Source organism: Vulpes vulpes, chromosome 11 (assembly GCF_048418805.1).
Source record: "Vulpes vulpes isolate BD-2025 chromosome 11, VulVul3, whole genome shotgun sequence".
NCBI classification, from domain to species: domain Eukaryota; kingdom Metazoa; phylum Chordata; class Mammalia; order Carnivora; family Canidae; genus Vulpes; species Vulpes vulpes.
In genome coordinates, this window is record NC_132790.1 from 89631034 (window position 1) to 89652664 (window position 21631).

Here is a 21631-nt window from a genome sequence, read left to right on the forward strand (position 1 = left end):
AATGGACAATTATCATTTAGAAGCTATGATTGAATTGAAGATTTTTTTGATAACACTCTAAAACATGACAGGGAAGTAGAGCATAGGATGATGGTATTGCTCATACATGGTTGAATCAAATTTATGTCATGTTTGTGTGTACATTTGTATACATATTAACTTACGTCTCTATTCTTTTTTTAAAATTTATTTTTCTTTTTTTAGGGGGGGAGGGGAAGAGGGAGAAGGAGAGAGAGAATCCCAAGCAGGCTCCATACCCAAATTGGAGCCTGATGTGAGGCTCAAACTCAAAACCCTGAGATCATAACCTGAGCCAAAATCAAGAGTTAGATGCCCAACCAACTGAGCCACCCAGGAACTCCTATTCCTATTCTTTATGCTTATTCTATTATGTTCTATTTCTCTCCCATTAATCAATGCATTGTGACTCTTCCTTCTTGAGTTAGCCCCTGCCTTCATCCAGCAGAGGTGTAAGAAGTTTAAACTGAGGGCTTAGATGTGCTTGGCCCTGGGGCAACTCCAGAAAAATCTGGTAATATTTATTATTAGCCTTATCTTCATTTGGGGTTAGGAAGTCTCAACTGGTGGTTATCAAGATGTGGCCTTGGAACCAGAAGCATTAGTATTGCCTAGAATGTGGTAGAAATGCAAATTCTTAGGCCCTGGGTATTCACATATCTATGAATTTCAGTTTTCCTTCTCTGATTTTTTTCATGACCGGGTGTCTGATCTCTCTGGATTTCTGTCAATTCCAGATTTTACACACTAGTTCCCAGCTGAGATTTCCACCTTGTCTATTATAATGGAGCCCTGTCAGCCCCTTTCTTTAAATACATCATGGTCCTGTCTTTAATTCTCTCCCCTCCTGGCTGGTGGCCAAGTCTGGCCTTGAGTCAGTTGGGCCCTTTGCAGCTAATTCCCATTGGGGTATCTCCATGACCTGACAACCCCCATGCCTTGCCCCTCAGCAGGCCATAATAATGCTGGTCGAGGCTGACCTCCAGACTGGTTGCCTGTGCATGCCATTGTTGACACTATCCTTCCTTATTAGGCCCTGTCATATAACCTAGATAGTCATTCTAACCTGCCAAAAGCCCCATTGTTATATTCCCCTCTCCTTGTTGTTTTGGATATCAAGAGACTGCATAAGCTATGACATCTATTTGAAAACAACAGTACCGTTAGAAAACACTAGAGGGGAGTTAGGTAAACACTTTAGGGGTAAAACATATTATTGATTTGGGGGTGACCGCTTCAGGATGAAGAAAAACAACAGTAGAAAATAAATTACATTTGAATTTACTTCAGAAAATGTTGATGTCACTACTTCATGTTCTGAATACTCTAATTTACCTGATGGGGTACTTAATACTTTTATTTTGTAAGGATTAGGATCCTGTAACTTTTGTTTTCCAAGCCCTAATATTTCCATGCATGGATCCCCCTACTGAAATTTATTTTCCAGAAACTTGAACACACCACTATCTTGCTAACACTTCACAGGGGACCTGGTGTTGTAGAGTTTAATGCAATATGTGTGCTCATCCATTGGAACTTACAAGTAGCTACTACTGTGAAGGAAATTACAGGTCACATTTCTATGCCTAGAAAACAATTCAACAAGCATTTCAAAAACACTCTCCATTCACCTTTGGTCAAAGTCTTTTAATGTGGTTAGCGATATTCACAGTACTTCAAGAAGTTCTTTATTTCCTTGAATTTGGTTAAATGTATGCATGGCCACTTGGCCCAGTTGTACTAAAGCTTTGAGTCTTGTTTCTGCTTCTTCTTTGTCAGATGGATAGAAAATGATCAGTAAGTGCTTAACAAAAAGCAATTTACCTTGTGGTTTGTTCATTTAATGTTTCATATAGCAATTATTTATTTAATCCTACTATGTCCTAGGCACTGTTTTGGTACTGGAATAAGAATCCTTGTCTGAATCTTTCTGGAAGTCATTTTCCAGTCAGATGGATCTTTTCCTGTTAGATATGATGGGTATGGACTTGTCTTACAGAGATTGGGTGGAGACCAGGGAGGAGCTAGCTGCACGATCATCAAGATGTATGGCATTGAGAGATAAAATGTGATTTACCTGAAGCACTGTTACATTTAGGGATATGAAAATGAGAACCCAGGTAAAAAATATACTTAAATAAAGGCAAGAACATTTTAAAATAGATTTACCGATTTTTACAATTGGCATAAGCTATCCATTTTTGTCAAATTTCCACCTTGCCTATTATACTGGAACCCTTTCCCTAAACACAACACATATTTAAATATATAATTACATAAACAAATACATACATACATACATACATACATACAGATTTAAAATCAATGGATATCACTATCCACTATCTATATACTTTAGATTTATGACAATCATCTTCCAGGCATTTCTTGGAGGGCCCCTGACTGAAGCTTTATTGCCTTTTCCCTTGAGAAACTGTTTAACCTATGTCTATAGGATCCTTCTGGCTAAACATATGGTTCATATGTTAAAACAAAACAAATTTACTTTCTCCATGATATTACAGCTTTTTTTTTGTATAAATCCTGTTGAATTGTATCTTGAGGACAAGACCTGTGTGTTTCTCATTTTTGTAAACTCCAGGACATATTACTTGTATTCCATAAGTATTGTTGGATGGGGAAATTCATAGATACATAAATTTATTTCTAGAGACAGACCGTAAACAGACAGCACTCTGAGATTTCTAGGACTCTTGGAAAAGTCAGTTCATTTGGTGATAGGTCTAGGAGAGGACAGACTGTTTCACCATGTGAATGAAAGTCAACTTCACCCCAGGGAAAGTTAATGCATAGACCAGTCATTGTACCCTTGACCAAATCAGCAACACCAGAAATGAAACAATGATATCCTTTGTTAAACAGTGCCACTCACCTGATCTGAAGCCAAGTCAGCATGGGGGTCGTTCCTCCTCCAAACACCCAGACTGTGAAGAACACGAGGAGCAGTGTGGTGGTAAACATCATTTGTTTGGGCTGAGATTCTGTGTCCCGAATAGCTAGGGCAAATGCTATTGCTCCTCGCAAACCTTACAGGAAAAATCAAGAGGGAATAAGAGAAAGTGAATATCTGCATGAATCTCATTCTCATTTTCCTGTATTCATCTTTATAATTTTCTAACAAACACAATTACTTTTTTTAAAAAAATATTTTATTTATTTATTCATTCATGAGAGACACACAGAGAGACAGAGGCAGAGGGAGAAGCAGGCTCCATGCAAGGAGCCTGATGTGGGACTCGATCCCAGGACCCCAGGGTCATGCCCTGAGCCAAAGGCAGATGCTCAACCACTGAGCCACCCAGGTGCCCCCACATTACTTTTTAAAATTAACCTTTTGAGATAATTATAGACTCACATGCTATTGTGAGAAATAATATACTTATTGCATGCCCTTCCCCACTTCCCCCCAGTAATAGCATCTTTCAAAATTAGTATTAGCCAGAATTCTGATATTGATACAGTCAGGATCCAATACATTCCCATCATCACCAAAGTCCCTCATGTTGCCCTTTTATGACCATATCTACTTCCTTCTTACATACAGTACCGTTAGAAAACACTAGAGGGGAGTTAGGTAAACACTTTAGGGGTAAAACATATTATTGATTTGGGGGTGACCACTTCAGGATGAAGAAAAACAACAGTAGAAAATAAATTACATTAATTTCTGGCAACCAGTAATTAATTCACCATTTCTATAACTTTGCCAGTTCAAGAATCAAATGGAATCATGCAGCATGTAATTTTCTGGAATTGGCCTTTTTCACTCAGAATAATTCCCTGGCTATTCATCCAGGTTGCTGAATGTATCAGTAGTTTATCTTTTTTTATTGTTGAGTAGTATTCCACTGTATGGATGCTCCACAGTTTGTTTAACTATCTATCTGTTGAAGGATATCTGGGCAGTTTTATGGCTATTAAAAAAAAGCCTACTGTGTTTATAAGTATACGTTTCCACTTCTCTGTGGTAAATGCCCAGGAGTATAATCATTGATTGCATATTTTTAAAAGAAATTACCAAACTGTTTGCAGGAGTGGCTAGATGCCATTTATATTCTTACCAGGAATATAGAAGTCATTTAATTTCTCTGCATCCTTACCTGCATTTAATGTTGTCACTATTTTTATTTTAGACATTCTGGTAGGTGTCATTGTGGTTTTAATTTGCATGTTTCTTTCTTTTCTTTTATTTATTTATTGTTTTTAATTTTTATTTATTTATGATAGTCACAGAGAGAGAGAGAGACAGAGACACAGGCAGAGGGAGAAGCAGGCTCCGTGCACCGGGAGCCCGACGTGGGATTCGATCCAGGGTCTCCAGGATCACGCCCTGGGCCAAAGGCAGGGGCCAAACTGCTGCGCCACCCAGGGATCCCTTATTTACTTTTTAAAGTAGGCTCCACACCCAGTGTGGAGGCCTTAATCTGCATTTTTCAAATAACTGATGGTGTTGAACATTCTTTAATGGGCTTATTTATTTTCTTTATACCTTCTTGGTTGAAATGGCTCCTCATGTCTTTATCTCATTTTCTTTTTTTTCCTTACCTTCTTTTTTTAAAAAAAATCTCATGTTCTAATTGAATTACTGGATTTTTGGTTATTGAGTTTTGAGAGTTCTTTATATATTCTAGATAATATCCTTTGTTGGATATATAGTTTGCAAATATGTCCTCCCATTTTGTAGCTTTTTATTGATGAAGTCTAATCTTTTGATTTTTCCTTTTATGAATCATGTGTTTGAAGTCAAGTCCAAGAATACTTCACTTGGCTCTAGGTGCCAAAGATTTTCCCCTATGTTTTTAAATTTTATTTCTAAAAGTTGTATAACTTTACATTTTACATTTTAGTCCCTGATCATTTGAATTAATTTTTGTATAAAGTGTGAATTTTAGGTTGAGATTCCTTTTTTTTTTTTTTTTTTTTGCTGATGGATATTTAATTTTTTAATTGAATTGATTTTGCAACTTTGTCAGAAATCAGTTGGGTATATTTGTATGGATCTATTCCTGGGTTCTCTATTCTATTCCATTTATCTATGTGTCTGTCCCTCAACTAATAGTACTCTGTCTTGATTACTGTAGATATATAGTAGCCCTTAATATTGGATAGAATGATTCTTATATTTTGTTTTCAGAATTATTTTAACTATTCTAGGTCTTTTGACCTTCCACAAAATTTTAGAATAATACTGTGTATAGCTACAAAAAATCTTTCTGGGCAAATTACTTTTAAAAAATCAAATGTGGGGATCCCTGGGTGGCGCAGCGGTTTAGCGCCTGCCTTTGGCCCAGGGCACGATCCTGGAGACCCGGGATCGAATCTCACGATGAGCTCCCTGCATGGAGCCTGCTTCTCCCTCTGCCTACGTCTCTGCCCCCACCCCCCGCCCTCTGTGACTATCATGAATAAATAAATAAAATCTTTAAAAAAAGAAAATAAAAAAATAAAAAATCAAATGTGTCAGACAATAAGGAAAACCAAGCTTATGGGCCATTGAAATTAATAAATAATTAAATAACATTTAAGAACTATTCTAGCCTGAGTACATACTATTATAAAATCTATAACCTAAACTATCTATTTAACCTGCTTTTTTTCTTGTTTTTTCTCCTTTAACAACAATATGCTAAGTGAATTTTTATGAATCCACATTAAATGTATTTGCAAGAGGAGGTACATTAAAACTTCAAATCAAAGTGTGATGACATGAATAGAACAGAGTTGAAGACTTTGAAGAAGAATAAATAAAAGCACAAATAGTAAAGTAAAAAAGTTAAAATGGAAGATCTCTTGGGTAACACAAGACTTACAAGACATTTACGGGCCCTGTTATATCAGATAACAGGGCAAATAACCATTTATAATGACAGTAAGAAAAAGTCAAAGAAGTAGGGATTTGGTTATTTTTATAAGAAGGTTTGAATCATGTACGTAAGATTTCAGTGTTCCACGTTTTATAATATTTGCTATATCTAAATTTCTAAATCTTTATTCATACATTAAAAGAATTTTAGAAATCGGACACAGGTAGGATGAAAACTATAACCTGGGTTCTTGACTTAGATATAATGTTCTTTCTCATCTCCATGCCACCAATATACAAGAGAAAAATGGCATAACACAAGATCGAAAGGATTAGGCTAGGGAGACTTAATATATTTTGCACGAAACAAGGAAGCTTCAGAAAGAGGAACATGCACTCTGATTATAAAATACCTTGAAGGAACAAAATGTAATGGAGGAAGGAAATTATTCTAAATTTCCATGTAGACAAGGAAATGGCCTTAAGATAAGGAAGGTAACATTTGAAGTAGATACTAATATAAAAAAATTCTTATACATCAGAAATTCTGAACACTAGAGATGACTGTACTCAAGAAAAGTCCCCCATCAGAGATTTTCATACATTCCGGCCCAGCTAGGAACAAAAGAGTGGGGATATTAATAACTCTTAATACTGGGAAATATTTTAATAATGTTCTCTCCTGGAAGTACAAATGGTGTCATTAGGGAACAGAAACTAAAAGAAACAATCTTGCAACAGACTTTGGGTAGCAGAGGATAGAATTTATAGGTCAAGGTAAAGCTCCGAGCAGTATCACAGTACAAGATTGGAGATAGAAGGCGATCTTTTCATTTTCTCTTTTCCTCAAGCTTGCATTGCTAGAAATGTTCATAAAGCAGCATCACTCCAAATTAGGTGGTGAGTATTAGAAGTATTAAGAGATGAGACTGTGTATTTCTTATTTTATTGAATATGTGTGTTTCTACTCTGAGTTTTTCTGAGAAAGAAGAGACTAGACTAGAATAAAAGAAAAAGTAGTTCTATCATGCTTATTGTAAACTCTTTCACATTAGATATCAAGGGCAAGAAAGTATACAGTCATTTTTTTTCTAAATATGTTTGATGATGTATTGTTATTACATTAAATTAGCATAACTAGGTTCTTAAACCTCAATTATCTATACAAGAACAATTCTTGGTTTAAAACTATACTCAAAAGATAGCTGTTATTTTGACTTTTATGAAATATATATTTCATATATAAAACTTGATTTTCTACAGGAGATGCAATGTAAAGATCTTTGAAGATGAAAAAAAAAAAAAAAAAGGAAAAGTTCAGCCACCACCTTTTAATTGTAGCAGGTTGGGAAGTCTGCTAAAAGGGCCAAACTCCAAAATGTTGACAAGAGGATACATTCTCCATATAACAATAATCTGAAAAACCACAGAAACAGGATGCTTTTAGAGAAGGGATCATTTGTCTGTAGCCCTGGTCACATGTGGCACATATGGCATATGCCACTTGTGAGATAGTTTGGCACCATGGGAAACATGGAACTGAGACAGTTGAGGTTGCTAAGTGGACAAAGTGAAGCTATTTTAGAACCCCAGATAAGAACTAATGCCTATATTCCATCCTTTATGATTTCAAAGTTATTTATTACACATTTGGAGCCTAGATAATTGTCAATCAGTGGTCATTCATTGCTTCATTCAATACATATACGTGTCTTAGTCTACCATAACAAAATACCATATGGGCTGCCATAGTGAAATACCATAGACTGGGTAGTTGCAACAATAAAAATATATTTCTCACAGTTCTGGAGGCTGGCATATCCATGATCAGAGTGTCAGTATGGTTGGGTTCTGATGAGAGCACTTTTCCTGGCTTTCAGAAGCCCACCTTTTGAAAGCAAGCTCCATATGGTGTTTCTTCTTACCAGGGCAGCAATGCCATCATAGGGGTCCCACCCTCATAACGGTGTGGGAAACAAAGGCAAAAGAAAAATTAAATTTCCTTACTACTTATAGCCCACTGACAGACAAGTCTTTGAAACAGGCAGAGTGACATTCCTCTAGGAACTCAGCTGCCTCGATGTTAATGCTTTGCTAGGTGCAAAAGGCAATCTTAGCCTGACCCCCAGGATCCTGCTTTAACTTATAAAAATTCCTTTGGAAACATCCTTTATCTTTACTCCCCAATGTATATGTTGGCAGTCATCCTCCAAGCACACGACCCAGGGATACACATCTAAAGATTCTCATGACTCAGATTTTATTGGACAGGAATAAACAAAAACCTTTTCCCAACCATAGCTAGCCCCTTCAAGGTTTTGGAAACTTTGCTTCCAAAATTCCTTAGAGGCTATCCCTAACCCCCTCCCAACTTCAAAGTATATAATTGCTACTCCTCATGACTCCAGTGCAGCTCTTTCTGCCCACAGGTCCTGTCTCCGTGTTTTAATAAAACCACCTTTTTCCACCAAAGATGTCTCAAGAATTTTTTCTTGGCCATTGGCCCCAAACTCCAACATCTTTCCCACATCAATAACATCATCAAAACTTAATTATCTCCCCCAAAACCCCACCTCCAAATACCATCATATTGGGGTTAGGACTTCAACATATAAATGTGAAGAGACACAATTCAGTTCATGTGCTTTGTGGAGATTCTGTGCTCACCTATCCTATCTATTTAACATGCATTTGGAAAACAGAGGGGTTTAGGATTGAAATAAGTTACTTCAGCTACCAGCAAAATACTAGATATGAAAAAAAATTTTTTTTTATTTATTTATGATAGTCACACAGAGAGAGAGAGGCAGAGACACAGGCAGAGGGAGAAGCAGGCCCCATGCACCGGGAGCCCGATGTGGGATTCGATCCCGGGTCTCCAGGATCGCGCCCTGGGCCAAAGGCAGGCGCCAAACCGCTGCGCCACCCAGGGATCCCCTAGATATGAAAAATTAATATTGACTCAGAAGTTTCTTTCAGCAAACACTATTTCCAAAAACACATCCATTTTGCTTGGAAACTCAAGAAATCCAGAACTCATTGTCAAAGCTTGTGTTTTGTTTTGTTTTATGGGTATGTTGAGCCTTCGGATTTACCTTTTTTTTTTTCTCCTTATTTTAGTCAACTAATGGAAATGATTTTATGCTTTTGGGGGTTGATAAGACTATACCATTTCTTTTGAGATGGGTTTACTTTGCAGAGATATGACATATTTTCCATACTCAGTTGGAGAGTTAGCATCATCTTGGGGAATAAAAGAATTACTTGCAATTAAATGTGGTTTCTTTTAAAATTGGCCTCTAAGGGATTCTTATGTTAATTATGTTGATGTTCTATTCATAACAATAGAAGACTATCAACCAAAGAAAGCTTTCTAGCAAGGACCCCTGCTGCAGAAACTGTGCAGCTTCCTGTTTATCTTTAAAGAGCAAAAGTGAAACTTAATCTGCTATAAATTTGCAAATGTATTCTGAATGGTTGAAGGTCAAATACAGCTACACTTAAATCACAGGAATATAAGTACTCCTTAGGGCAATTTTACTGAAGGTGCAAAGCAACAGTTGAAAACTAAACATTTATTGAGCACTCACTGTGGGCTACACATTACCCAAGACACAGTGGGTAAGTGCAGTAATGAGGAAGTTTGGGCTTCTTTATTCCAGGGCTTCATGGTCCTACAAAAACGACTTTCTTAACAGGTAAGTGGGGATAAGGTATATTAGAGGTATGAAGTGTATACTTTGCATGTATAGTCTGATGGAAAAGAAAAGATGGCTAACCTTTACGAGGTTCCAAATTATGACGACTGTCAACAGATATGCAATGTTTAAGGAGCTGAAATCAGTGGTGAGGTAAAGGAAGTCTTTGCTTACATGGTTTCCTAGGCTTGAGTCATCTTCTCCCATCCTGTCTCCAGTTCTTTCTTTTTATAACTCTCCTCCAAACTTCATCTAATTCCAACCGATCTTCAGAGCTCAACTGAACCATCGATTTCTCCATGAAGTCCCCTTTGAAGTCTGGGCCTGGGTTGGGCTAATTTATATGCCTAGTACAACCTGTGCTTGCCTTATCAGGGGACTTAGGACATTACACTGCAATTACGTTGCTAGTTGTTGTTTATCCACAACACCTACAGCAATGCCAAGCACATAATAGGTGCTCAATAAATATTTGTTGATCAGTGAATGCATAAATGTTCTGATTCTTCCATTCCTGATTACATATAGTTAATCCTTAATACCATCTAGTTCAATGACATGATTGAGTAATTGTTTCTTCAAGTTCAGCTTCTGCCTTTTTATTATTTATTGAAACTCTTAAAGCCTTATATTGAGAGTCAAAGGACCCAGGATCTGTTCTCAGGCCTGTTCCTAATAGGTTGCATGATCATAAGCAGGTTGACTCATCTGGATCTATGTTGTTTCATATCTGGATGGAGATTTTAAGATTAGACTTATGGTCTTTAACTGGAAGTACACATCAGAATCAGTTTGGAACTTTAAAATATATGTAGCTATTGATGCTAGTGTCCTGACTCTAGATATTTAGATTTAGCAGAGAATGGGTTATATGATGGCTCAGGCTCCTTTCATTTCCCACTATACTGCCTTGGTCCAAGGCCCATTACCTTACACCCTGATATGCTGCTGGCCAACACTCTGGTATGTTGGCCTCACAGCCTTCATCCTCTCCTCTTTCCAGACTATCCATATTCCTCTGAACAGTTTCCTTGCAACCTAGCTTTATCAGGTTCTGATCTGACCTAGCAACCATAAGTGGTTTCCTACAGCCCATAGAAACCTTTCAATCAGAACCTTACCCCATTTTTCCCATTTACCTCCTCTTCTCCACTGAGTACTTTTCATACCAACAAGATGGTCTTCCCTCTTCCATAAACAATTGCTGTCCTTAGCTCTGTGCTATGACGCCACTGTTAACCCCTTTCACTCCTTTCTGCCTATGTTCTACCCCCATGAAGTTTTCCTAGAATACTCCAGTCCACATTGTTCTCTCATTCTTAGAAATCCCATAAAACATATTGTCATGCTGCTTTCATCAGTAAATGATATTCTGAAATGAATCAGTAGTTTAATTTAATCTGCTATTTACCCTCAATTCTTAATCTTTTAAAGGTTGGAATTACATCTTCCTTACACTTGTAGTACCTGAAACATAAAACTTAGTAAATGTTTTTAAATTGAACAACTGCAGAGGTTTCTGATTCTCTAGATATGAGGTGGTGTTATTCATGTATTCATGTATTCATTCATTCATTCATTCATTTATTCATCCATTCATTCATTCAGGCTCCAGGGGGTAGTAGTAAATAAGAGATAGTCTCTGTCTTAAAAGAACTTCCACATTATTTGGAAACTATATATATATATATATATTGGAGGTGTTTAGGGTGGTTAGGAAAACCACTCTGGCCAGGTGGCATTTGAGCAGAGACTCTAATAGAATGAGGAGAGACCATGTAGATATCTGGAAGAAAAGCATTCCAGCCTTCTGGAACAGTAGATGCAAAGTCCCTGAGGTAAGGATATGTCTGGTATGTTCAAATAGCTGCAAAGAGGCTGGCATGGCTGGAATGGAATGAATGTGGCAGGGGGCAGGGAGTGGGAAGAGATAATGCCAAAGATGTAGCAGAGCCAGATTACATTGGGCTCTTGAACGGCAAGGCTTTTGAATTTTATTTTGAGATGGAAAACTTAAGGAAGGTTTTTGGCAGGGTAGTGATATGAACTACTCTATGCTTAAAAGCATCACACTGGCTCTGCTATAAAAAAACTGATTCCCAGGCTGGAGGTAGGAGGTCAGTGAGGAGGCTGCTGCATTAGTCTGGATAAGAAGTAAAAGAGAATCAGACTAGAGTGGTAGCATGATAGACACTGGAATAATCTCAAAGGTTGACAGTATTTGCTGATGGGTTGGATAAAGGGTGTGAGAAGAGAGAACTCTAAAAGCTTAAGGCCAAGCCATTGGAAGAACTGGGGAAAACTGGGGAAAGAGCATGTTTGGTGTACATGTGAAATCCAAGATGCCTATTGGTTTTCCAAATGAAAAGATTGAGTGGGTAGTTATATCTAAGAGTCTGGAGTTCAGTGAAGAGGTTATAGTCTTTTTACTGGAGAGAGTGGGAAGACGGGAAGGGAATTTGGAGCTTGAGAGTGTAGGAAGATAAAGTTTATTTTAAACCAAGTCTGTTCTTGCCTCAAGGCCTTTGTATTTGCTGCTTCTCCCACCTCCAATCTCCTCCTAGACTGCCCCTTGGCTGTTCCTCCTTATTTCAGTCCTAAGAAAGACTGGTCTGACCATGCTACCTAAATGCCCTCCACTTTCAGCCAGGTGTTTTTTGTATGTCTTTTATGCACTTACCAACATCAGAAATTATCACTTTTTTTAATCTTTAAGATTTGTGTCTCTTCACAAGAAAGCAAGGTCAGTGAGAGCATATCCAGTGCTACTCCTGGAGAGTAGGCACTCCAGTATTCGATGAATACATGAACGAACAGATGACGGAAAGGTCATATTTTGCATATGAAACACAACTGGAATCCAAAAGAAAATGACAGTAGATGGACAGGGATGCAGAAATGTCCCTGAGAAACTGACCCATTCCTTAAAAGAAATGTCTCTTAAGTTATTTTGCTGACTCTCTTTCCATTTGGGATATAATCAATTGCAATCCTTTCTTTCTTTTCATTTCAAGTACTGTGAGGGAGTTGACTTCAAAGATTTAACACACTCTCATCAATAATCTGATAAATCAAAACCTAGTTTGGATCTACAATTGAATTATGTATTGCTTTTAACCTTGCTGAAGTTCCATGACCTTGCAAAGGGTAACTACTTTCAGCAAAAATGTCAGTCTGGTTTCAAACTACATTTTCCAGGATAGTACAACCTTGCTACATGGTTCCATTTTCAGTTCAACATGATTTTATCACATGGAAGTGATGCCAACAGATTGTTTTAGTGGAAATGTCTTCTGCATTCAAAAATAAATTTAGTTTTTTTTCTCTTTTGAAACTGTCTGTATTAGACAAGCAGAACTTTCTTTCCTTCATCTCTCTTCCTGAACTTGAATCATTTAAACTTAAGGCCACTGAGAAAGAATGCAACATGACTTTGGTATATTTTTGCATAAAATGAAGTTTGTTTTTTGGATGCCTTGGGCAGCCAGGAAGGGTACTGTAAATAGGATTAGCTCTGTCACAGCTCTGAGTCAACATGCATAGATGCCTCTGGCTTTGGAAGTTTATTTTTATGTAGGTAAATTGGATGTGGTAGTAAACTGCGGAATAATCCTTGCCACTAGCTGAAATCTTCAACAGAGAGTTTCAAAAGAAAGGCTAACAGAGATCAGAAGAAAGTCAGTATTCGATAAATAGTATCCAACTTATGGCCAGGTTGCATTCCAAAAGCCAACTCATGGGTTTTCTGTATAAACCAGTGGTTTTCAAGTTGGGTGATTTTATCCCCCCAGGGAATATTTGGCAATGTCTGGAGACATTTGTGTTTGTCTACAACTAGGGGACAGGAGACACTACTCTTAATTTCGTGGGTAGAGATCAGGGGTACTGCTAAGCATTCTGCAATGTACAAGACAGCCCCTCCAAAAAAGAATGAACTTGCCCCAAATGTCAATAGTTTCTGGGGTTGAGAAACCCTAGTGTCGATGCTGGATTGCTTTTTCCCATAGAAGCGATATTATAAATGGTGATAATGTTCCTCTTATGGAGGGCTATGTTGGCAAAGATGGCTATCTGTCATCTATTCTTATCATCCATGGAATGCTCCTGTAACTGCATAGACTACATTTCTTAGCATCTCTTGCAGCTAAGTATAGCCTGATGGCTACTTCTTACTAGTGAAATGAAAGCAGAAGTGATAGATGTCATTCCTGGGCCAAGGCTTTTAAGAAGCAGCTGTTCCTATCCCAGTCTCTCCTTCCCCTTACGCTGGCTGGTTATAAATCTCAATGAGCAGTGGTTCCCATACTTTAGCTGCATCAGAATCAATTGGAGGACTTGTTCAACCTCAGATTGCTGAGCTTCATCCCCAGAGTGTCTAATTCAGTAGATCTGTGGTGGAGCTCAAGAATCTGCATTTTTAAATAGGTTCCCAGGTGGAGCTGGTCCAGGGATCACACATTTAGAACCCTTGACTTAGGGACTTATGATATCATAATATGGAAAGACCCAGGTGAAATCTGAATCACGTATCTAGAGGAGAAGCATCTTTTCCCCTGATTCCATGTTAATACGAGCCAGAGAGGATTTACTTGTTGTGGTTCAACCACTGAATTTTGGGAGCATCTGTGTTTCAGCAGCTTAGCTTAATCCTAAAGCTCTCTACATCTACCTACCCCACCCTCTCCCCACTACAAGTCCCTATAGAATCACAGAATACTTCTCTAATAGGAGAGAAAATAGGGGCTGGAAGGGATGGAGTGGCCAAGGTTACATGGTAAATTCTATGGCTGGTTATTCAATCTGTTTCATTCCCTCTACTGAATATTTAACTCATAACAAAGATTTAAAAAAACATCATGGTTATCTTAAATTTGAGTTTTAAGGAAAAATGCAAAGAAGAAAATCTTCTTCCCCTTTCCTAGGCAGAGATCAATCTGAGGCAACATTTTGAAATAGTTATTTTGCCTTTTGCTCCCTACTCTTCCTGCACTATCTCTCACTCTCTCTCCCTCCTTCTCTCTTTCTCCCTGTTCTCAGCATCAGTCTAATCTAAAATGACCTGTTCTAGACTCTCCAGTCAGAATTCCCATTTCCTCATGCAGCCAAAATTAGCTTCCTGCCAGGAAAAAAACAATTGAAAACAATCAGAAGGAAGAAATCTGTTGAGAAAGGATGGCACACAATCGTCCTAGAGGGCATGCATTTAAAAATACCTGTTAACATGCATGCTCCCATGTTTACTTGCAGAATTTGAAGAACAGCTCCAGAAAGTCCAGTGACACTCTTCAGGCTCTAAGGAAAGTGGGTGGTGAGTGGGATGAGGGTCTTGTAAAGGGAGGGCAAGGCTGTCATTCATAGGCAGGGCACCTATCCTGGTGTCTACTTCTTTTTTTTTTTTTTTACCATATCATTATTTTTAATGCCCAACATTTATAATATGAGGGCCAGGGCTTTCTCCTCAACTCAAGTTTATAAATTTTCTATTGGCTTGTGAGGCCAATAGGGATACTTCTTCTTGTCTAATTTGGTTTCTGGGAAGACTTCATTCAGGTTCTCAATGGTCATCTGATCAAATGGAATTATGTTCTTCATCTTCTCCAGCTCTTTTTCATATTCTTCAATCCTGGCCTTGAGAGAAGGACAAAAACTCAGCACAGCTTTTCACATCTTCTTTTTCCTCAGCATCCACCTGGACAGTGTATTTATATTCTGGCACAGGAACTTCAGGGTATTAAACTTTTTCTCAAAGTCATCTACCAAGCCAGCCTTTGCCACATTGGCCTTGTAGTAAACCCAGTCGATAGCAGGTGGTTTCTCAGGAAGAGTAGCCAACCTGGAGGTAAGCATCTCATTCCAGGATTTCAGGGAGCTGGCAATGGCTTTCTGGTTTCAGGGTATGATCTCCCCAAAAGCTACCCAGTCAATGGTTTTTGGAACAAGTTTTCGCCCAGCCATCTTGAGATCCTTCATCGACCCCAGTGGCCCACCTGGTGTCTACTTCTTAGGTGGAACTATGGGTCTCTAAAATAGTTTCCAGTGCTTTGGGAAGAAAGAGCTTCCAGGCAAAACCAGGGGGAGGCAGGGCAGTGGGGATGACACCCAGCCCTATTCCTAGAAGTTTGGTCTATCTATGAAGGACCTGAACAGCATTTGAACCTCTCCAATACATAAAACTAATGCTGAAAATTCCTAAATCACTTAATGGCTGTATAGAAATTTAGTACAGGCATTTTAAAAAGTAACTGCTTCTTGCTCATTTGCACATATAACTTACTTGAGTCAATCTTATTGACTTCTTTTGAACTCTATCCATAGAACCCGAGGGCAGAATTAGAGAGATTGGTGTCTGGCATAGACAGACTTATTTTTTTGAACTCTGTTTATGTGTGTTGATAGTTTTCTAAGGCTATGTCTACATAATGCCAAAACAAGCAAGCAGTAAGAAAATTAAGGCAGAAAATGGGGAAAATTAATGTAGTCCATTTGCCTCAATGGACAAGTTAATTTGGTTAAAATTACCAATCAGATATTTGTGATATCTCTGACATTCTGGACATACTGAAAAACTGAAATGTACACAGAAAGTTCCTGAATTAAATGATAAAATTATTTCTTTTCCTGTATCCTACGACCTTATCCTTGAAACAGGGAGAGGTGACAAGCATTCTAGATTGTCTCCTTTCATTACTCAGTGTCTTTCAGCGGCTGGCATGCTGTCGTTGGCTTCACTATCTCATTAGATAGGATGATTGGGTTATCTACAAGATCTTGCCACTTTCTCGCACTCAATAAATGTCTAAGTTGATTGTGACATTTTGCATGGGTCAATTTGTTCCAGGGGGCTCCAATATATTCTTCTTATAAAAACTGGTACTTTGAGTTATAACATTTTGATTTATGTGTTTAGTGCCAGGAGTGAGTCACTGCTAGAATGAAGAGTAGAATGTCAATGACTGTCCTCAAATGAAGGGAAATTGGGGCCTTGGGTCTTGTTTTTCAAGGGCATGTCACTAACACTTCGCACTGGCCTCAGACAGTGTCCTTGGCAGTGATTTGATAGTCAAACCTTTTTTGGAATGAAAACCTCCGTCTCTGATAGGAGGTTTTCCGGAGAGCAGTTGTGAGTTTATATGAATCATGTCTCTGTGAAGCACTAATGCGCTGTCTCATCTGTGATGGTTAAAGAAAGTGATAGAAATTCCCATCCTTTGAGTGTTTCTTAAGTGGTAGTCCAGTGCCAGTCATTTTATATATTTTCTAGTTTGGTTTTCAATACTGACTGTCTAAAGTAAGCATGATTATCCCCATTTTACAGTCAAGGGAGCTGAGATTCAGGGAGAGTTAATCAAATAGCTCCATGTAGCCGAGCCTGCTTGAAAGCCTGAACTTATTGCACTTCACCAAAACAGTAGCTTATATTTAGAAAATATTATGGTGTGCCAAATAGCAGAATCTAATTTGTTGCTTAAAAATGCAAGAACTAGTAATTTTTATTGTAAATCTGTTTTGGAGCCAAGTGAAGAATGATAATGTTTTGACCTAATGATAAGAGAAAACAACTCTATGGGCTTGGCCACAAGTCTAAGCTAGTTCTCAGATATTCTGAATTTATCATAACCATATAAACTTTTCTCCGCATTTGAAACTATGAGGACTTAATGGGATCTGCAATTCATATGGGCCTACTCTGCCGGTCTACTTTGTCACAACAATGGTGTGCATGTTTTTTCATTATTTAAGGTGATTTATTCTGTGATAGCTTGATACATTTCATGCAGAAGTGGTTAACTCTTTTGCATTTGAAGATCTCCGAAGATCTACTCCAGTTGTTCACTTTGCTCACAATGCCTACCCCAGACAACAGTGAGAGATGAGGACTCAGTGGAAATTCATCTCTAATGAAGAAAACATTCTGTGGCTCTGCTGCATTAGCTATTTAGTGGCCTAATTAATTTTGCAAAATGTGCCCAGGGCAAGAAGGGTGTATAGTATGGGAGGATGAGGGAACATTGGACTCTGGGTGAGGGAGCTGCAAAGGGGTAGGAATGCTTGATTGTATGATGGCATCATCCAGACTGTCTCTTTCAGGAATTATAAAGAAGGGAAGAGGAAAGGTAGAAAAAAGCCTGTTGCTTAAGGGGCTCAGACTCTCAAATAATCTTTGTATATACATTGAAAGAAGTCTTTTCCCAAGCTGAAGTTAGAGTTAGCCTGATCTTGATTCAAATCATCTGACCCACATAAAAGTCCCAGGGTTTTTAATAAGATCTTGGGTTTTTAATTGAAAAACACATCCCTCCAACACAAAGCAAGCAGAGATCTAAGAAATATTCTCAGATCCAAATGGTTCTTTTTTGAAGTATTAACAATGTTTACTGTTATCAACACTCAGGGAAGGGTTTTTAGCCTAGTGAGTAGGTGAAAAATATTTTCTTTCATTTAAAACATGAAAGGTTTATTTTGTTGATCTCCTTCTTTAAAATTATTGCTGTGGAACCAGGTAAACTTGGTCTGAGAGGTGCCTAGAGGACCAATTCTGGGATTAGATGTTCCCAGGGCTGACAGAACAGGAATGGAAAGTCCTTGAGTTGTCATTTTAGGGGGATGTACAATTTTAGTTGGGTAGAAAATGTTGTAGGTTCATTCATTTGCTTATTCATCCACCGATTGCTTATGGAGGATTACCCAGTTTCACCTAATGCGCAGAGTGCTGAGGTACAGAATAAGCCAAACAGATCAGCCTTTGAGCTCACAAAGGGCCTAGTCTAGAAGGGAATGCAGGCAGGAAAGCCAAAATTCACAGGAGAACGTGATGGGTACTAGAAGAGAAGTACTGTGTGCTATGGAAACAGATGAGAGGGACCAACCCAGACCTGAGTTACCAAGGCTTCCTACAGGAAGTGATGTCTAAGCGGAGATGTGAAGAGAAAAAGGAATTAGTTGAATAAAAGAGTTGAAGGTGGGTGGGTGTGGCAAGGGTTTTGAGCAGAGGGAGAGCCTGAGTGAATAGAGGGAAGGACTTCAGCAAGCTCAAGAAATGGAAGAAATTCAATAACTGGGTAACATTGTTATGCTCATCAGTTGGCAAACGGCAGAACAAGAGCAAGACCGGTATCCAGGAAGGCGAAACAGAAGAAGGTAGGAGGAACAGACCGAAGAAAGAGGTTCAGAACAAAAAACCATGAATTGTGATTATGTTTCTCGGGCTTTCACATGCACAGGAACTACCCGGAGATCTTATTAAAAGGCAGGTTTGGATTCAGTGTTTCTAAGAAGCTTTCAAGCGAACCAGTGAAAGTGGCTGGTTCCAGGAGCACATTTTCAGTTATTAAAGATCAAGAAAGCAGGGAAGTGTCCCTTCACGTGATGGCTGGTAATTGTTGGGGGGCAGTCCTGGTCGCTTGCTGGAGTTCAGTAGCTTGGGGAGTGACAGACACAGATTCCTAAGCATTGCTGAAACAATGACTTTTGCTCTTCGCTTCCATGAATTCCTCTTGTTTTCTTCCTGGCTGCACTTGATAAGTCTGCTGGGTCAGGCCATTTTTGAGTCAGCCTCCAATTGGCCCTGACCACAGCATGACTGGTGGCTCACCAAAAAGACATGGAGAAAGGTGGTCTCCTACTCCTCGACAGTGGTTCTTAAGCAGTCCTTCCATCGAAGACCACTGTTCTGTGAGCCGTAGACACAGCGTTCCCCAACACTTGAATCATAGAGGCAGTCACTTCACCCCTGACGGGGAAAAATGAATGCTAATGGGACATTTTTCTTAATTTAAGTTTTTCTTCCATGACTTTCTCTTAATCCTTCGATGCCAGCAGCTCTTCGAATGCTAATGAGCACTGGTGGACACTCGAATGAGCAACAATAACGTTAGGGGCAAAGCCTGGAGACACTGGTGCTGTTGTCTTCATGGCCATGAGCCCATGGATGAGGTTTTATAGTCTATCTGTACACAGTGGCCACACTTTCCTGGTTAAAACTCTTCTTAGTTTCTGCAATCGTACACATCAGGGTTTCAATGTCTCTTCCAAACACAGCAGAAATGGACAAATTGGAGAAGCATATTCTCTGACATGTCGTCAGGCTCCTTCAACCTGCCCAAGCGCTACCAGGGCTCCTTCCTGTTCAGATCAGCCCAGCAGCTCTGCATGGAGGCTCTGCAGCCCAGCAGGACACAGTCTCCAAGTCACAGTGGTTTCAGGAAGGCTGCCAGGGCTCAATTGGGCTTGGCATTTCCCCTCCTTCCAGCAACTCTCGGCTCTTATTTAGTTTTAAATTAAATAAAAATTGCAGCACATGGATTTGAATTAAAACAAGAGGCCTGATCTTTGTAATATGCACCACATCAAGAGGAAGGCTAATTTGTGCGGAGCACATCTCCTCCTTTAATTTAAACCACAGAACTCTGCCTCTTTGGTTTCAGGGGAACTGAGAGCTGGGGCGGGGCAGCTCACTCCTGGCATTAACTGGGGCTGTGCTCGAGGGCAACAGGAACAGTTTCAGGGGGAGCTTAGTGTTCCTCTTAAGCCCTTTGTGCTGGTGTCACACGATACACCAAGGCAGTTCCGAACTCCTGGCCTTGAATTTAAAGAAGGTCTTAAAAATGTCTCAGGGGAAACTTCCCCCAATTGACTCGAAACTGCAACCTAGCTACCAAAAAGAGAATTTGCATTATTGAAAGCCTTCCAAGGCAGAGGACCACTATTGACCTTGAGACCATTCCTCATTTGCAGGTTCCAAGGCTTTGTGTGTGTAGATTACTAGTCTGTACAAAATAAATTGGGTAAGGTCTGTGCTAGGTGAGAAACTCAATCTGGGTTCTGACATTGCTTCACTCAGTTTAATTGACTCTAGTGGCAAAAGGTGGAGGCCGGGGAAGCAGGTGGCAGCAGTGGTAGTGGGGTCATCCGTAAACAATGTGAGCTTTACTCAAAAACATTATCTACTCAGCTCTAAGCCCTAATTTCAATGCTCATTGCAGGCCCCACTCACTGCCAGAAGATGAGTGATAAACAGCTGGATGGATCACTTTGTAAACTTTCACCTTGAGGTGAAATTTCTCTATCTTGGGCACCCTCTTTAGGAAAAATAATACAAAGAATACCTTTTACCAACTTGACACACCATCAGAACGCACATCTAGGGCCCCTCCAGGGATCTTGGAAGGGGCCTGTGTGAATGGGGAAGACTGAGGCTAAAGCTTTGATAGCCTCACAAGTGAACCCACTTCAGTTTGGGGAACAGCATCGCCAGCTGTTCTCCTGCAGTGCCATAAGGGTATGCAGGAGGTGAGGGTAAAGATGATGGAAAAAAGATCTACCATTTATTAAACGGTAGATGCAATTGACTGAGACAGAAAGATCTAGTTCTTATTTGACTGGACTTTGAACCACGTGAGGTGCACTGTCTCAGGGAACCAACTTTACGCCACACAAAACCAAGCTCTCTCTAGGCTGCGAGCTTCTTAAGGGCGGAGCCAATATCTTTGTCTCTGTTCACGTAAACACCTACCCAAAGAGCGAGTCAGTGAATGTCCACTGAATGACTAGCTGGAGGACTGTGAGTGAGTAAATGTGTAGGTAAGCTCGTACTCCCATTTTATTTTATTTTATCTTATTTTTAAATTTTTAATTTAAATTCAACTGAGTTAACACATAGTGTATTATTAGTTCCAGGGGTAGAATCTAGTGATTCATCAGTTGTGTGTGACACCCCGTGCGCATTACATCAAGTGCCCTCCTTAATGCCCATCACCCAATTATTACCCTGTCCCCCCACCCTCACCCCACCCTGCCTGACCTCCCTTCTGGCAACCCTCTGTTTATTATAGTTAAGAGTCTCTTATGGTTTGCCTCTCTCTGTTTTTATCTTATTTTATTTTTCCTTCCCTTCCCCTATGCTCATCCACTATTCTTCTTAAATTCCACATATGAGTGAAATCATATGTCATATGTCTTTCTCTGACTGACTTATTTCACTTAGCATAACACCCTCTAGTTCCATCCACGTCATTGCAAATGATGAGATTTCATTCTTTTGATGGCTGAGTAATATTCTGTTGTGTGTGTGTTTGTGTGTATACATGTATAT

At 39.2% G+C, this 21631-nt stretch overlaps 1 protein-coding gene and 1 pseudogene across 2 annotated transcripts in view; both read right to left on the reverse strand.

Annotated features, from left to right (window-relative positions):
• SLC9A9 (solute carrier family 9 member A9) overlaps nt 1-21631 on the reverse strand; it is a 537539-nt gene that overhangs the window by 197209 nt on the left and 318699 nt on the right. For both annotated transcript variants that reach the window (XR_011995298.1, XM_072727072.1), the window contains exon 12: nt 2912-3065. Coding sequence is in view for 1 of the 2 variants with exons in the window: in XM_072727072.1 (XP_072583173.1) it covers nt 2912-3065 (154 nt within the window). In the remaining variant the exon portion in view is untranslated. The remainder of the gene's footprint in view (nt 1-2911; nt 3066-21631) is intronic.
• Nucleotides 15010-15495, reverse strand: LOC112909456 (ATP synthase subunit d, mitochondrial-like; annotated as a pseudogene).